The following is a 16,324-nucleotide window of genomic DNA, read 5'->3' as shown; positions in this document are numbered from 1 at the left end:
TTTTTCTGTGAAATTTTTTTCAGAAATTGAAAAATTTCAAGGTTCTGATGGAAAAAAGGAAGATGAAGAAAAGAAGTATCTTGATGTCATCAGCAACAAAAACATCAAGCTCTCAGAAAGGGTACTGATTCCTGTCAAACAGTATCCAAAGGTACTGCAGTATATGCTTTGTTCTCGAAGAATTAAGAAAAACTGGTAAAAATAAGATTTGGTGTTTTATTCATTGCCTTTCATGAAGTAAGTACTTAAAGCTTCATGATATTAGTATACACAAATATGTGAGACTGACATAGTGGAAGGAGAATTCTTTGAAAGTACTATGTTGCATAATTTTCTCCTGAAGGCTCTAGCAGTTTTATTCTGTGAATGTGGGAAGCATAATTAGATACTTTAACCATTTATTTAACATGTAAATCATTCAACAATTTGTCCAAACATGTACACTCACTTGATTACGTTTTGGTTCATGTTAAAATGTGTATTCTTATTATGAAAGGGAGTAGAATTAATGACACGAAAGATACAGCATTAGCCACTTAGTGGGGAATTATTATGTCTGGGAAAGCAATATAGTCTTTATTAGATCATTGGATTGTAACCACTAGTCTTCTGCATTCAGAGTTAATTTATAAAAATAATTATGATATTGTTGCCTTGGACGTACTTTTTCAATAGATATCTTGTTATCATGTGAGATTTGTATCACCAGAATCATGATTATAAAACATGGCATTCAGTGGCATGATTTCGTCAGAAACATTCATAAATCCCAATGGGTAAAAGAAGTTTCTTTTTCTTTTTTCTTCCCAAATAAATTAAGTAAGCTAAAAATGGAAACCTAAAGATTCAAGCTAGTAATTTACTTTCTGAAGAATAAATCTGAAGCAAGGACCATGTAATTATCCTAATAATAAAGATCACAGAAATAAATGCTGTAGTTTACCAATTGTCTTCTAGTACGATCTTTTAGTAAATATAATTAAGTAGAATTGCTGTTTTTATTTCAAACAGGGATAAACTGTTGCAGTCCACCAAACCATAGAATTTAACTCTAGATGAGGTTTTTTGGCATGCAAGCTTTTGCTTTTTGTGCTTTTTTTTTTTTTTTGAGCTAGATTTACTCTGTTGCAAGAAAGGTGCATTCAATAGTTATATTTTTAAATTAAATTTTATTAGATTTACTTTACAATCATGTTTTTATGAATATTAGATTAGGCAGTCATGGAAATAAATGTACATGACAATTTTTACATGGTAATGAAATGTGGTAGAACTGTGATGGTGTATTAAGAAAAATGTGTCTTTTTTTTCAGGAACTTTGTTAATTAACGCATTATAGTCTAGGTTACAAGGTTCTTTCTTTAAACCATATATTTAAATATTATATAACTTGATGCTATTTCTGGGAGTAACACCTGTCTATTCTCTCGATGTGGGAAAGCCAATGACAGACTCAATACCTGCTTCTCAATAACATGCAGCTCTATGTCTGACCAAATTAGGTTGGCAAGGTGTGGAAGGCATATAGATTCTGATGGCTCTTCAAGTGACAGTGTGAGTGATTTTATGCTGAATATTGCAATAGTCTATATTTGATTTGTGGTGATGAATATTGAAACAAGAATATTTTATGGTGTCTAATTTTTATGAGATTTAATTTCATAATTTATAGGAATATGATCAAATAACAGAACTGCCTATTCATATTGAAATAAACCATGTCTCACTAGCAAATTGTTGTACCTCTTGGAATTTTTAGAATCACAGAATGCTTAAGCTAGGACTAATTTTGGAAATCACAGAATATATAAAACTTTTATTTTACAGATGAGATAACTGGGAGATTATGAATTGCTCAAAGACATATCTTTGTTACAGATGGAGGTGCTTAGAGAGGTTGTTGTTATTTTAGAGTTTTCATTTTTTTGTGAGCCATTACATTTGTAACTTGAGTGATAATCCTCACATATTTGTATTCCTTTTCTGTGTAAAATGTGGAATCATGTGAAAAATGATAGCTCCTAATGATTAATAGTTTTATGGAATATTATGAAATAATTTATACCTTGGAAAATTTACCATTTTTTAATTGATACATAGAATGCCAAACTGCTTTAATTTATTTTTTCAAGGGATGTGCATTTCATACATCTTTATCACACATAAGAGAACTCTCAGAGTCGTTTTACAGAAAAAACGTACTGAGAAACAGAACAGAATCATCTGTCAGGCTGACCTATATTTGTTTTTGTTTTTTACGCTATAACCATAAAATTAAAATCAACCTTTTGAAAACCATATTTTATTTCCAAAGTGGTAATTCTCTTCTGCTGAGTGGTTATTGCCTGCTTCTCACAAAAATATTGGTGGGGTTCGGTTAAGACCGTGATCACTAAACGTGAGCCGTGTCTGGTGTGCAGTTGTGAGCTGTCAAGTAGGTCGTGTGATGTGGTACTGTGAACCGTTGAGCAGAGCACAACCTTATTTATGGATTTCAAGTTTAATCTTTTATAATAAAAAGTGATTCATTCTTCTCAGGGAACACTGGAGAAGGACCTGCTTTTCACAACTTCTCTCTGAGCCCTCTCTCCCATTGATTCCTGCTGTCTGTTTGAGCTGGTAATTAACGTGGGGATGACAGTTCTCTCCAACAAAGGGCAATAACTAACTCTGGGAATTCTTGAGGAAATGACCTTATCCTGACTTTACTCTATCACCTTTTTTGGATGGATTTTGTTTTAATTAGTCTCCAATTTCAAGTTAATTTGCTGATTTAATTGAGTAACACGAGGAATTGAAAGAAGTTTAAAATTTTAAATTATAGAAAATGTAAGAATGCTGTTCAAATACATGAAGAATGATTTATGTAGTTCTAGTGCTTTATGTTTAATCACTTAATTTGGGGGAAATATGCCATATTATTAAATTATTTTAATAAACAGTTTTCTTAGTTGTTTTTAATATTTTTGTTTATAGCAAGATTAGTACAGAAATAGACTTTGAACATGTATTGTCTGCATTTGCAAATGTTTTAGAATCAGAGCAATTATTTCTTGATAGTCGGATCTCCAAGGAGACAACATGTGGCAATATGTTCCTCTATAGTCCTAAGAGACTCATACAGAGGACCCTGGAGAGATTCAGGCAGAAATCTCACCATCCCTAACATTAGCTCTTTCTCCCTAAATCCATGCATGCTATATATCATAGTCTAAAACACATTTATGTTTTCAAATTTTAACATCTACAACTGGTATGCATATTATAATCAGAATCATTTTATAGCCTCTATCAGGCAAGCAGTGGTCATAACTCATTGTTTTTTCCTGTAAACTTTGCCCATGTGATCTTGCTCATGATTTCTTCTATTGAGTAGTTTGTAGGGTTGGAAATATGTGTATTGAGTTTAGTTGCTGTCTGAAATGCCTGCAAAGAATGCATTATGATTTAGTGTTGACATCTAAAACTATTTATTATACAAAAAAAAAGAATTGAGCCATAGATAGGGATATAAATTTGATATTAATGAAAACAATATTCATCTTTGGAAGTGTTTGAAAAATGCCAACATTTCTTGGTCCTCAACAAACAAGTGCCTTACGGGACCTAAGAAACAAAGATAGACGTAAGTGGCTCCAACTGTATTATGTTGTGTCACGGCTAGAAATGCAAAAGGAGTACCTGTCACAAGCCTGGGCAAATTGAGAGCCACGGGAGGACGGAGGGAGCCGCCTGCCCTCGCACCAGGAGATCTACTGGTTGCTTGCCACTGTGCCCATTTGTCCATCTGGGCAATTCAACCTCTTAACGCCTTTTAAAAATACTGTTTTGATGTTGCCTTCAGAATCCTCTGAAATACATCAGACCTCTTCTTCAATTAAATTTGCCCCAAGGCCCACTTTTTATTTCTCGACTTGAGTTACTGCCAACTCTTTAAAGCAAGAGATCGCCAGGAGTGTAAATCAGACCCCAATTTGGCCCCTTTTAAGATCAAACGCAGCCGCATTCCCCTGTGCTGCTTTGAAATCAATTTCTTATGTAGATTAATGCAGAAAATTAAAGTTCCAAAATATGTTCAAAAGCACTACACTTGCTCTATAGGATTTCCACTGGGCTCGGTCCCAGAGAGACGGGCTGCCTTCCGTGCCTGGTTGGAGGTGGTCTCCACAGCCTGGACTGTCCTCCCACAGAGCACGTTTCCTTCCTGAGACTTCGAAAGATGAAATACCCAAAGCCAAATCCTTGACGAGTGTTATTTTTCTAACATTTTAAGTAATTAGCAGATCATTTAAAAATAGTTAATAGGGACCCAGGGTTACTAACTATGGAAACTGACCACATTTCAAAGCCAAACATAACTGCTTACAATCTTGGAAATACCTCTCTATTTTCTGAGCGATGTGGTTTTCCAAAAGCTATCCTTAAATCTTAAACCCGTTTTATCTTTACCAGACAGAGACCACTGTAGAGCATCACTTTTTATTTTCCTACAGGAAATAGAAGAGAGGATTAGATGGGCTTTATGATTTCAGTTTCATTCATATCAGTTTCCCAAGTCTCTCACCTGTGAATTTAAATCTCAACTGAGAAAATAATATGACACTCAGATTCACATTTCCTGTGAGAACAAAATCTAAAATGCTTTCTCTCTAGTAGAATGGCACCTGAAATAACCCTATTTTCTAGCAAAACTTAGAAATTTGCAGGGGTATTATGTCTAGCACTTGTATTTTCTGATGACTCCTTCCTTTAATTGATGCCTGTCTCATGTATTTAAATACTTTTCCAATTGGTACTTAAAATTTTTTTTGTCTTCATCTCACATTGACGCACGTGTTCCTAATCCTGAATTATATGTGCTTCTCTCCACATCCTTTTTTTATGGGCTCAGCACACTCTCACAAAATATGTCCTCATACTTCCTGAAATTATCTTTCCTTTTCTGTGTCTAGACCTCTTTGAGGATCTTCAGTCTGTTTTAACCTGTTGTTTCCATTCTGGCAGGTTGTTTCACATTTACTCTCAACTGGAAAACTGATAACTACTTCAAAAGTATCATTAAAATGCAAGTGCCTTTTTATGGAATCCAAACCTGTATCTTTACTCAAAGGTCCCGTGGGAGCCACGAAAGCTTACCCCTCACGTCCCTCTCTGTGATCTCACCATTCTTCATCTGCCTGTTTTCTCATTGTTTGTTTGTTTTGATTCCCTGAGCCTTCGGTAAGTTTCTCTACACCTGTTGAGCACAGATGGCCTTCTGTCATTTCTTTTGTCGTTGCAGTAGACGTGGCTTTTAATATAGATAGATCTATAAAAGACTAGAGAAGGGAGATAGATCACAGCTAAAATCCAGAATCACTACATGACCGATTGAGTGGATTTCCATATTATTGACTTGGAAGGACTTACTGATGTGTGGAAGCAAGTGAATTCTCTATACATTCAAGAAATATATACCTTGAGATTAGCAGAAAAACAAACTTTCTCTAGAAAGGATACAGGAAATAAAAATTAATACATTCCTCCTTGTGAAACATGTAGGTAAGGGGTTATTGTTACTTGTATTACTATGTTAGGACATGACCGCAGCCAGCTTTTTGCTTTCTCAAATTTGTTCATTTTTAGAAGAAATTTGTGTAACATATTTAGATTTCTATTATTTTATAAAAAATTTCCCTAAAAATATATGAATTTCACAAGGATACCACAAAAACAAAGCACTACAACAATCTTAGTTATGAATATCAGTGCGAAAACTTTATATTACCAAATGTTGTATACCAGTGTTCATAGCACCATTATTCACAACAGCCAAAAGGTGGAAACACCCCACATATCCTCAACAGATGAATGGATAAGCAAAATGTGGTATAGGTACAGTGGAATATCATTCGGCATTAATGAGCTGTGAAGTTCGGATACATGCTGCAACATGGATGAACATTGAAAACATCATGCCAAGTAAAATAAGCCAGACACAACAGAATGAATATTATATGGTTCTGCTTATATGAAGTACTTAAAACAGGCAGATTCATAGACACAGAAAGTGTAGTAGAGCTTACCAGGGGCTGCGGAGAGGAAGGAATGAAGAGTTAGTGTTTAATGGGTGTAGAGTTTCTGTTTGGGATGATGAAGAAGTTCTGGAAATGGATGTGGTGATGGTTGCATAACATTGTGAATGTACTTAATGCCACTGAATTGCACATTCAAAAATAGTTAAAAGGTAAATTTTATGTTATGTAATTTCACCACAATAAAAATAATGCTACAAAAATATTACCAAATGTATTTCAATAGTACATTACCAGCAACATAAATTACATTCAAATGTTGTTTATTTCAGGGATGCAAAACTGGTTTAGTACTTAACTATATTTTTAAAACTTCACTGAAGTTTTAGATCAAATAAGGCATTTGATAAAATCAATATTCCTTTCCTCATGAAATAAACATGAACATATGTAATATGTCCATATTTATAATCAGTGTGAGTAATTCATTTATTTAATAAGTGTCAGAGAGAGAACTAGTGAGGCATTTGGGGCAAAAGAAAAGGAAGGCTAAGCTCTTAACTCATCTTTAGACCAACACACTTCTCACCTGGGCCTAAGATTAAATGCAGAAAAAAAAGTGGTAAAATAAATTATGGGAAATTTATTTCATAATATGTAATTGAGGGAAAGCATTTCTGAGAAAGGTGGAAAACATTGAAGTCATAGTAAGTGATTAAAATATTTTGCAACCTAACACTAAAACTTCCGTACAAGTGAAAATGGTGATGTTTACCAAAATTGAAAGGCGCAATCAAAATGATAAACTGGTGTGACTATTTGAGAAATAATTGAAACACATGACAGAAAGTTCATTTTCTTTATATGTGACGGACCCAGTTCCTCTAATTGAACAAGAAGCCAGTGCTATCAGCAGACGGTTATCACACATGTACTGGTTAAAGAAAAGAGGAAAAACCTGAACCACGTTTATTAAAAAAATGTAAGTTCAGGTGAATTGGAAATTTCTGGTCTCTATCAGACTGACAAAAAAGTTTGATAATAACCAATAACGTGGTTAGGGTATGGGGAAACGTACACCCCCATAACCTGTGGGTCAGAGCATAGAGATTCAACTATGTTTTGGAGCAGTTTTGCAAAATCAGTGAAAATCACAAAGGCACAGACTTTGGGAAGCAGTTGATTTATTTTAGAATTATATGTTTGCCCAAATATGTATTGTTCAGTGAAAGTATAAAGTATTATAGTTTGTTCCTCTTGAGTATAAAAGAAATATATTTGTGTGTGTGCATATGATTGATAGATATAAGTAAAAGGGAAGGGATTCTTTTTTATTACAGGCTTTTTTGTGCTGTTTGAATTAGTTACTAATAACATTATTTTCCTGATAATAAAGATATTTTAAAAATAGTTTGGGCTAATTGAAGACATTTAAAATAGAAAAAATTGCTTCTATTTGGAGCTTTTTTCTAGATTAGAGAAACAAATAGTAAAACCTAAGGATTATTGAGTGTTTTTTATATACAGACACTTCATATATTTTACATGTATTCACACATTTATTTGTCCCCCAAGTCCTAATAATTCTATTCTTCCCATTCTATAGATAAAGAAACTGAATCTCAGAGGAGTTGACTTGCCAAAATCACATTATTAGGAAATGACCAAGTCAGGACTCATATCCAGCCACTCTGGTTTTGCAGCCTGTTGTCTTTACCTCATCACACTGTGTGGTTCTGTTATTATAATGTGAGCAAATGACATCTTAAAACATACAGTACAAAATTGGACCCCAAATATGACTCATCAGTTTCTATTATGAACTTAAAAACTAGTTGAAAATTTTGTTTTTATGAAAAAATCATACACTTCTATTTCTGGTTTATGAGTAAATATAGTGCTGAAATGAACAGTATAGTCTAAAACTCAAGTTTAGAGGAATAACTAACTTTAAAACATCCTAAAATAGTATTTAGGTGGCCGGCCCGGTGATGCAGCGGTTAAGTGTGCTTGTTCCACTTCCACGGCCAGGGGTTCGCTGGTTTGGATGTCGGGTGTGGACATGGCACCGCTTGGTAAAAGCCATGCTGTGGTAGGCGTCGCACATATAAAGTAGAGGAAGATGGGCACGGATGTTAGCTCAGGGCCAGTCTTCCTCAGCAAAAAGAGGAGGATTGGCAGTAGTTAGCTCAGGGCTAATCTTCCTTTTAAAAAAAAAAATTCTTTAAATCGGGGACCTCACACTTAGAGAACTAAGGTGTTTGTGAGTACTCACTCTATATCAAACCATGAGCAAAACACAGTGGACTACTATTTTCTTCCTTCAAGAACACTGTGAGAGTTCTTAAGAAGAGACTAAGGTTTAAAAATATCTAAGGACCGTTTCTAAAGCCATGAAATTTGTCAGTGATAGTGTTAACATTGGAATTCAGGTCTGTTTGCATCAAAGCTTCTCTTTGCATTAAACCACTGTTATGATTCACTTTCTTTTATATGAAGAGGCATCAAGATAATTCTGGACACAGTCTGCTAAGATTGCAAAGGGCCACAGATGGAAAAGCAGATGTATTTCTCCTCTGGTGTTAAGTGAGGCAGGGATAATAGACTCATTAGTTGGAGTGTATCTCATAGGTCATATGGTCTAATCTTCTACCCAATTCAGGAGTCATTTCTACAATATCTGTGATACTCATCAGCCTGTCTACTAATATCTCTAGTGATTAAAAAAGTTCACTGCATTATAAAACACCTGGATCTAATAATGAGTAGACATTGCTGTTTAATTTTTTTTTCTCATTGAGATACGATCTTTATCCCTGTAAGTTTCCATTGGTCTTGGTTCTGCCTTCTGTACCACTAAAGAACTCACTTGAAACACTTGAACCATGATCTTACTTGAACTGTCATTGATACATTGTCTTCATTTGGCTTCTGGACACCAGAATTTATTTTTACCTCCTGTTCGAGAACTGGTTCCATTTCTCAGCTTCCTCTGCTGGTTTCTCCTATCGCACACAACTTCTTAATGTTAGAGTTCCCCAGAGATGATCCATGGTGCCGTTCTCTGTTTATACTCACACTCCCTTGGTCATCTCACTCATGGTATGGCTTTACATACCGTAGAAGCTGGTGATCCAGCCAAGACATCTCTCCAAGACTTAGATGTGAAGCTGCTTCCTTGACATCACCACATGGATGTCTAGACATCTCAGATTTAACCTGTGTTCTCCTCACCCCACGCGTCCTTCACCTGCAGTCTACATGTCTTGGTTGTTGGCGATAGCATCCTTTTACTTGGTCAGGTCAGAAACTGTGGACTCCTCCTTGATCCTCTCCTTCTCCCCCACGTCTTGTCCAACCTGCCAGCTAATCTGGTAGTCATATCTTCAAAATAAATTGAGAATCAAGCAGCTCTCACCACCTCCACTGCTATGACCCTGATCTAAGCCATCATCTTTTCTTACCTTGATTACTGTGAGAACCTCTTTGCTGATTTCTGCTTCGCACGTGCCTTCATCTATTCCTGGCCAAGTATTTATAATCCCTTTACCCTTCTCTAGTTTTCCTGTTTTCTATAGCATGTATCACCTTCTGACATACTTGGTAATTTACTTATGTGTTGTTTTTACAATTTCTCCACACTAGAATGTGAACTGCAAAATGCCAAGTCTCCTTGTCTTTCTCGATCATTCATGTACCCCAGCCACCTAGAACAAAGCCTAACACATTGTTTGGCAGTTAATAAATATTCACTGAATAGATATAGAATAATTATACACCCCTCCTCTAAGACACCCTTGCTGGAGGAAATACAGTTGCTGTTACAGATCCAGAAGAAGCATCTCTCTGCTCTCCCCTTTTGCCTTTTCTTGCAGAATTCCCAGGGGACCTATCACAGTGGCAGCAGTGACATCACAGGTCCTCTAACAGAGACCCCAGTGTCACTGTCCTCACCGAAACCTCAGTGCTGCTCTAATTTGGGAAGAGAGAGTCCAAGTACAAGAAGAAAGCAATTACAGTGCAAATTTTACTCAATTCTAATGCCTAGATAGTCGGTTACTTTGCTTACCCAAATTTTCTAATTAGAATGAAGTTAAAAGGTTAACTCAGAAATTACTTTCAACTCATTTCTGAATATCATGTTATGATTTTATTATTTAATTATCCATTTTTAGTAAGTGCAGTATATTCAACATTATTTGACCTTTTACAAAAGAGCCTATGAGGCCTCCACATCATCATTCTGAATATTAATTTCACTTAATTCATTCAGTCATTCAGGTGATATTCATTGGATCTATGTGGCAGTCACTTGGTATTCAACTTGTAAATGTGAAAATTAAAAAGATACTTTCAGTGGTCTCAGAAAATCCTGTAGTATATTTAAACATTTGTCCAACTATGGCTTCATACTATGATGGATCCAGAAGCTTTGGGATTGTGTTTGTTTATGTAAAAGCCTGAAGGCAGATTCTCTTTAAGAATTTCCCTTAAACTTTAGAGCCTGAGGCATGAAAAGGAGGCGAGGATATAGAAAAAATAGACCAGAATTTGAAAAACAAGGCAGAGAAGAGAGAAATCGTCTAATTTGGGATGTAGGGTTGAGAGGAGCAGAGGAGTAAGATCAGGGGAATGTTTATCTTACTGTCAAGTCCTCTCAATGGGGCAACTTTAATTCATATGGATGTTTTTGTAACCTGGTAATTTTTAGGTCTGGCCTCTTCTGTAGGGTTTCTATGTTTCTGGAAAGAAATTTGTAAGAATATATTAAGATGTAGAATTTCTTGAGATGCTAACGAGAGCTGTGAAGAGACTGTATAATACGATGGGAAGATAATAGAATTTTGAACCAGACACACCTAAGTGTGAGTCAGCTCCACTTTCATTCAACTGTGAAAGTGGCAAGTTCCGAAAAACACCTTTATCCTCAGAGTTTTTCAGCTGCAGCGTGAGCATAATGACATGCCATGAGGTTTCATCAGGAATACATGAGAATATAGGTACGTACTTGGCCTTTGTGTACATACCCGATGAAAGCTTGCACAAGTATAACCACTGAGTAAATATTAGTTTCTTTTTTTCCTTACTTAAAACACTCTTTCTGTTGGGGAGGCAACTACTCTATGCCAGGCTCTGTGATGTGTCGTGAAACAGATAGTTGCAATTATTTCCCTAAGAGTTCTACAACCCCCTTCCTGAAAGGGAGAACCGTTAAGATGTTAATAAAAATAGGGGTAAAATGAATGAAAGGGCTAACAATTATGTTGGTGGTAGTGAAAGTTTTTATTTGTTGACTACTTACTATGTATCAAGCAATTTTTTTCTGTGATTTATATTATTACCTGATTTCATGCACTTAGTATCTCTGTGGAACATGTACCATATAGAGGAGGAAATTTCGGTACAGATAATTAAATTGTTCAAAGTCATGTAGACATTTAATAGCGAATCAAGATTGAAGAAAAGGGGAAGGCTTAGGGATAGATGTTATCATCAATATTTACTATGTTTATTTGCAAACTAAATTTCTTCCTTGTTTACTTCAATACAATTCTAAAACATTGTTCACATGTACTCCACATCCTTTTTTAAATGTTTGGAATTTGAGATTGAAATTTGTGAAATGTCATAAATTGAAAAATGAATATTCTGCATATAATGTTAAATTATGAAATGAATGTTTCTATAATCTATGTTGTTATTATTGTAATTTTACATATAAGATCTTTGGCTCATAGTTATGTATACACCACTTTGTATTAAAACATGTGAATGCATATCCTGACAATGTATTTTGTTGACTTGCTATGTTCCCATCTGAAAACACATCTCTTAGAGGCAGAAACTGATGCTGCTGCTAGTTTACTTTTAATTACATGTACTAACTACATGAGAATGAAATGTATGTTTCAGTTGGATATTTGTTGGGTAGTTGGAACTATTGAAACTTCACAAAATTCTTCATTATCTCTCATTATAAATTTTTTTCTGCTTTTTTTTTTCCTCCCCAAATCCCCCTAGTATATAGTTGTATATTTTTTTAGTTGTGCGTCCTTCTAGTTGTGGCATGTGGGACCATGCCTCAACGTGGCCTGATTTAGCGGTGCCGTGTCCGCACCCAGGATCTTAACCGGTGAAACCCTAGGATGCCAAAGCCGAGTGCACGAACTTAACCACTTGGCCATGGGGCCAGCCCCTGCTTCATTTCATGATAGGCTGTGTAATATGAAATTAGAAATCATAACCCATTTTGGGCTTAGCTTACGTCATTTTTATTTTTTCCTTTAGAGTAAGGTAGTATATTTTTAGTCTAATGGAAAAATCATTAATTTCACAGTCTCATAAAAAGCTGAAAAATTAACTTTTTAGAAGAGTAACTCTCGTTGCCAGAAAAATCTAATAACATAAATTTTGTTTTATGACTTCAGCAATAGAATTTAGTAAAATGCTTAGAAGAGTATTTCTTTTTCTACACTCTGACTTATTGCAATTCAAATAGAATACTATGTTAGGTCAAAAATGGAATTTATATTTTAAAGTTTTAATGAGGAAAATTTAATTTCTGAGGTAGCCAGTACCCATCTGAATTTTCATCAAATTAAAAAACCTTCAAATTTATAAAGACTTTTGATAGTTTTGGTTATCTTTTGGGGTCTAATTTCAAAGTCTTGAAGTAGTTTTCTTTTTTTTTTTTCCCTGAGGAAGATTTACCTTAAGATAACATCTGTCCCAACTTTCCTCTCTCTTGTATGTAAGTCGCTACCACAGCATGGCTGCTGACAGGTGGTGTAGATCTGCATGTGGGATCCAATCCTGGGCCACCAAAGTTGAATGCACTGAATTTGACCACTAGGTGACAGGACCAACCCCATGAAATAGTTTTTGATTTTATAGTTTCATGCTAATCATGAAGTTGAATTTATTACTGACATTTGATCATGTATCTCATTATTCCATCTTGCTTTAGGTCAATCTAAGTCTACTGAGCTAGTCAAAGAGATGTTATACTATAAGATTTAATGTAGTCTTTAAAAATATTCTCTGAAATTGACTATTAAAATGTAATTTCTTGGATGATAAAAAATATATGGTACAAAACACACAAAAGAGCACATAGTTTAGTGGAACTTGGGAAACATTTTTCACGTTTGTCATTTTTATATTTGCATCACAGATGGTTTGAAATTATTAAAAGCTTCGTTACACACAGCAATTCTGTTCCTAAGCTATCAGATATCATTGGCTCAATGGCATTACTAAGAACCTTTTAGTTTTTCAGTTTGTATAGAATTGTTTCTGACTACACTGGGAAATGTATGGGGAAATGCATTAAATTAAGATACAAAATTCTGCTTCCAAACTATGCTGTCTAAGTAGACAGACAAATGGCTGCAACTGTGTTTCACATGTGTGAGAAAGAGTGAGCCTGTTATGTCCCTCTGAAGTTATGATGGGGTTTTTTTTCCCCCAACACACACCTGTGGGATAGAGCACTCCAATCTTCACAAAAATGGAAAGATTATGCGGAAACTGTTTGTTTTTCTCCATTTCCATCCTTCTTGCAAATGACTTATGTGAACTTGTATTTTTGTGAAGTGTGGAAGACAGATCTGGGAATAGCTTGTTCTGTATGTTCTAAAAACAACCGTATGAGGAAAATTGTTTTAGATTCTATGAGTAGTATTCATGCATTAAAGAAAAATAATACAATGAAGTTGAATAAAATGATGCATGTGCGTTTTGCTACTCTGGGCAGTGTTGAGAACAGAGACAACCCTAGTGGCCTTAAAGTCTGCAAACAAGGCAAAAGATGTATGCCTTATGGTCTTGGCCCAGGTACCCTATATGGCTGTATACCAATTCCTGGTAATTTCATCTCCTGCCATGATCTTCAGAACGATGTATTTGCTGGTGACTCCCAAATCTGTGTCTTCACCTGATATCTTTTCTTGATCTCCAGATTTCTGTATCCAGTAACTTAGTTGACATCTTCACCTGAATCTTCCTGAGACAGCACTGACTCAGCAAGATCAAAACCAAATTAATTCTCTTTTTATTAGAAGCTGCTCTTACTCTTTTGCTCCTATTTCAGTGAATGGTGCATCATCCTTGTTGCAAAGACAGAAATTTGAGTATCATCTTTGACTCTTGCTTTGACTTAATAATCTCCAAATCCTGTACATTCTTATCTCCTAAACACAGCTCACATCCATTCATATTTCTCCGGCCCCACTGCCACCCCCTCTTCTAGGCTTCCATCATTACTTTTTTTTTTTAATTTGAGTTCATAATAGCTTACATCATTGTGAAATTTCACTTGTACATTATTTCTTGTCTGTCACGACATAACTGCTCCCCTTCACCCCCTGTACCCACCCCTCGCCCCCTCTTCCCCTGGTAACCACTGAACTGTTTCCTTTGTCCATGTTTGTTCATATTCCATATATGAGTGAAATCGTCTGGTGTTTGTGTTTCTCAGTCTGGTTTATTTTGCTTAGTGTAATTCCCTCCAGGTCCATCCATGTTGTTGCAAATGGGATGATTTTGTCTTTTTTATGGCTGAGTAGTATTCCATTGTATATATATATATGGCATCTTATTTATCCAGTCATCAGACAATGGGCACTTGGATTGTTTCCATGTCTTGGCTATTGTGAATAGTGCTGCAACGAACGTAGGGGTACATATGTTACTTTGGATTGTTGATTTCAGGTTGTTTGGGTAGATACCCAGTAGTGGGATAGGTGGGTCATATGGTAGTTTTGTTTTTAGTTTGATGAGGAGTCTCCATACTGTTTTCCATAGTGGCTGCACCAGTTTGCATTCCCACCAGCAGTGTATGAGGGTTCCCTTTTCTCCACACTCTCTCCAACATTTGTTATTTTTAGTCTTAGTGATTATAGCCAATTTAAAAGATGTAAGGTGGTATCTTAGTGTAGTTTGGATTTGCATTTCTGTGATGATTAGTGATATTGAACATCTTTTCAAGTGTTTTTTGGCCATCTGTATATCTTCTTTGGAAAAATGTCCATTCATCTCCTCTGCCCATTTTTTGATAGGGCTGTTTGTTTTTTGTTTTTCAGTTGTGCGAGCTCCTTATATATAAAGGAGATTAACCCCTTATCGGATATATGATTTGCAAATATTTCCTCTCAATTGGTAGGTTGTCTTTTTGTTTTGATCCTAGTTTCTTTTGCCTTGCAGAAGCTCTTTAGTCTGATAAACTCCCACTTGCTTATTTTTTCTTTTGTTTCCCTTGTCTGAGAAGACATGGTATTCAAAAAGATCCTTTTAAGTTCAATGTCAAAGAGTGTACTACCTATATTATCTTCCTGGAGTTTTATGGATTCAGGCCTTATCTTCAAGTCTTTGATCCATTTTAAGTTTATTTTTGTGTATGGCCTGAGATAATGGTCTACTTTCATTCTTTTGCACGTGGCTGTCCAGTTTTCCCAACACCATTTATTGAAGTGAATGTCTTTTCTACATTGTATGTCTTGGCTCCTTTGTCAAAAATTAGCTCTCCGTATATGTGTGGTTTTATTTCTGGGCTTTCACTTCTGTTCCCTTGGTCTATGTGTCTGTTTTTGTATCCGTGCCATGCTGTTTTGATCACTATGGCTTTGTAGTACATTTTGAAGTCAGGGATTGTGATGCCTCCAGCTTTGTTCTTTTTTCTCAGTCTTGCTTTAGCAATTCAGGGTCTTTGGTTGCCCCATGTGAATTTTAGGATTCTTTGCTCTCTTTCCATGAAGAATGTCATTAGGATTCTGATTGAGATTGCACTGAATCTGTAGATTGCTTTGGATAGGATGAACATTTTACCTGTGTTTTTTCTTCCAATCCATGTGCATGGAATCTCTTTCCATCTCTTTATGCCATTATCTATTTCTTTTAATAATGTCTTATAGTTTTCATTGTACAAGTCCTTCAGCTCCTTAGTTGTTTTTTTTTTTTTTTTTTTTGAGGCAGATTAGCCCTCAGCTAACTACTGCCAGTCCTCCTCTTTTTTGCTGAGGAAGCCTGGCCCTGAGGTAACATCCATGCCCATCTTCCTCTACTTTATATGTGGGACGCCTACCACAGCGTGGCTTTTGCCAAGCGGTACCATGTCCGCACCCGGGATCCAAACTGGCAAACCCCGGGCCACCGAGAAGTAGAACATGTGAACTTAACCGCTGTGCCACCAGGCTGGCCCCAGCTCCTTATTTAAATTTACCTCTAGGTGCTTTATATTCTTTTGGTTGCAATTGTAAATGGAATTGCATTCTTGAGTAGTCTTTCTGTAAGTTCGTTATTAGAGTACAGAA

At 35.7% G+C, this 16,324-nt stretch overlaps 1 protein-coding gene across 3 annotated transcripts in view; it reads left to right on the top strand.

Annotated features, from left to right (window-relative positions):
* The window catches only part of KHDRBS2 (KH RNA binding domain containing, signal transduction associated 2), a 551,264-nt gene that overhangs the window by 79,770 nt on the left and 455,170 nt on the right, over positions 1 to 16,324 (top strand). For all 3 annotated transcript variants that reach the window (XR_011529819.1, XR_011529818.1, XM_008525631.2), the window contains exon 2: positions 24 to 151. Coding sequence is in view for 1 of the 3 variants with exons in the window: in XM_008525631.2 (XP_008523853.2) it covers positions 24 to 151 (128 nt within the window). In the remaining 2 variants the exon portion in view is untranslated. The remainder of the gene's footprint in view (positions 1 to 23; positions 152 to 16,324) is intronic.

This window comes from Equus przewalskii, chromosome 19 (assembly GCF_037783145.1).
Source record: "Equus przewalskii isolate Varuska chromosome 19, EquPr2, whole genome shotgun sequence".
In the NCBI taxonomy this organism is placed as follows: Eukaryota; Metazoa; Chordata; class Mammalia; order Perissodactyla; family Equidae; genus Equus; species Equus przewalskii.
This window is presented reverse-complemented; position numbering and strand designations above follow the sequence as displayed.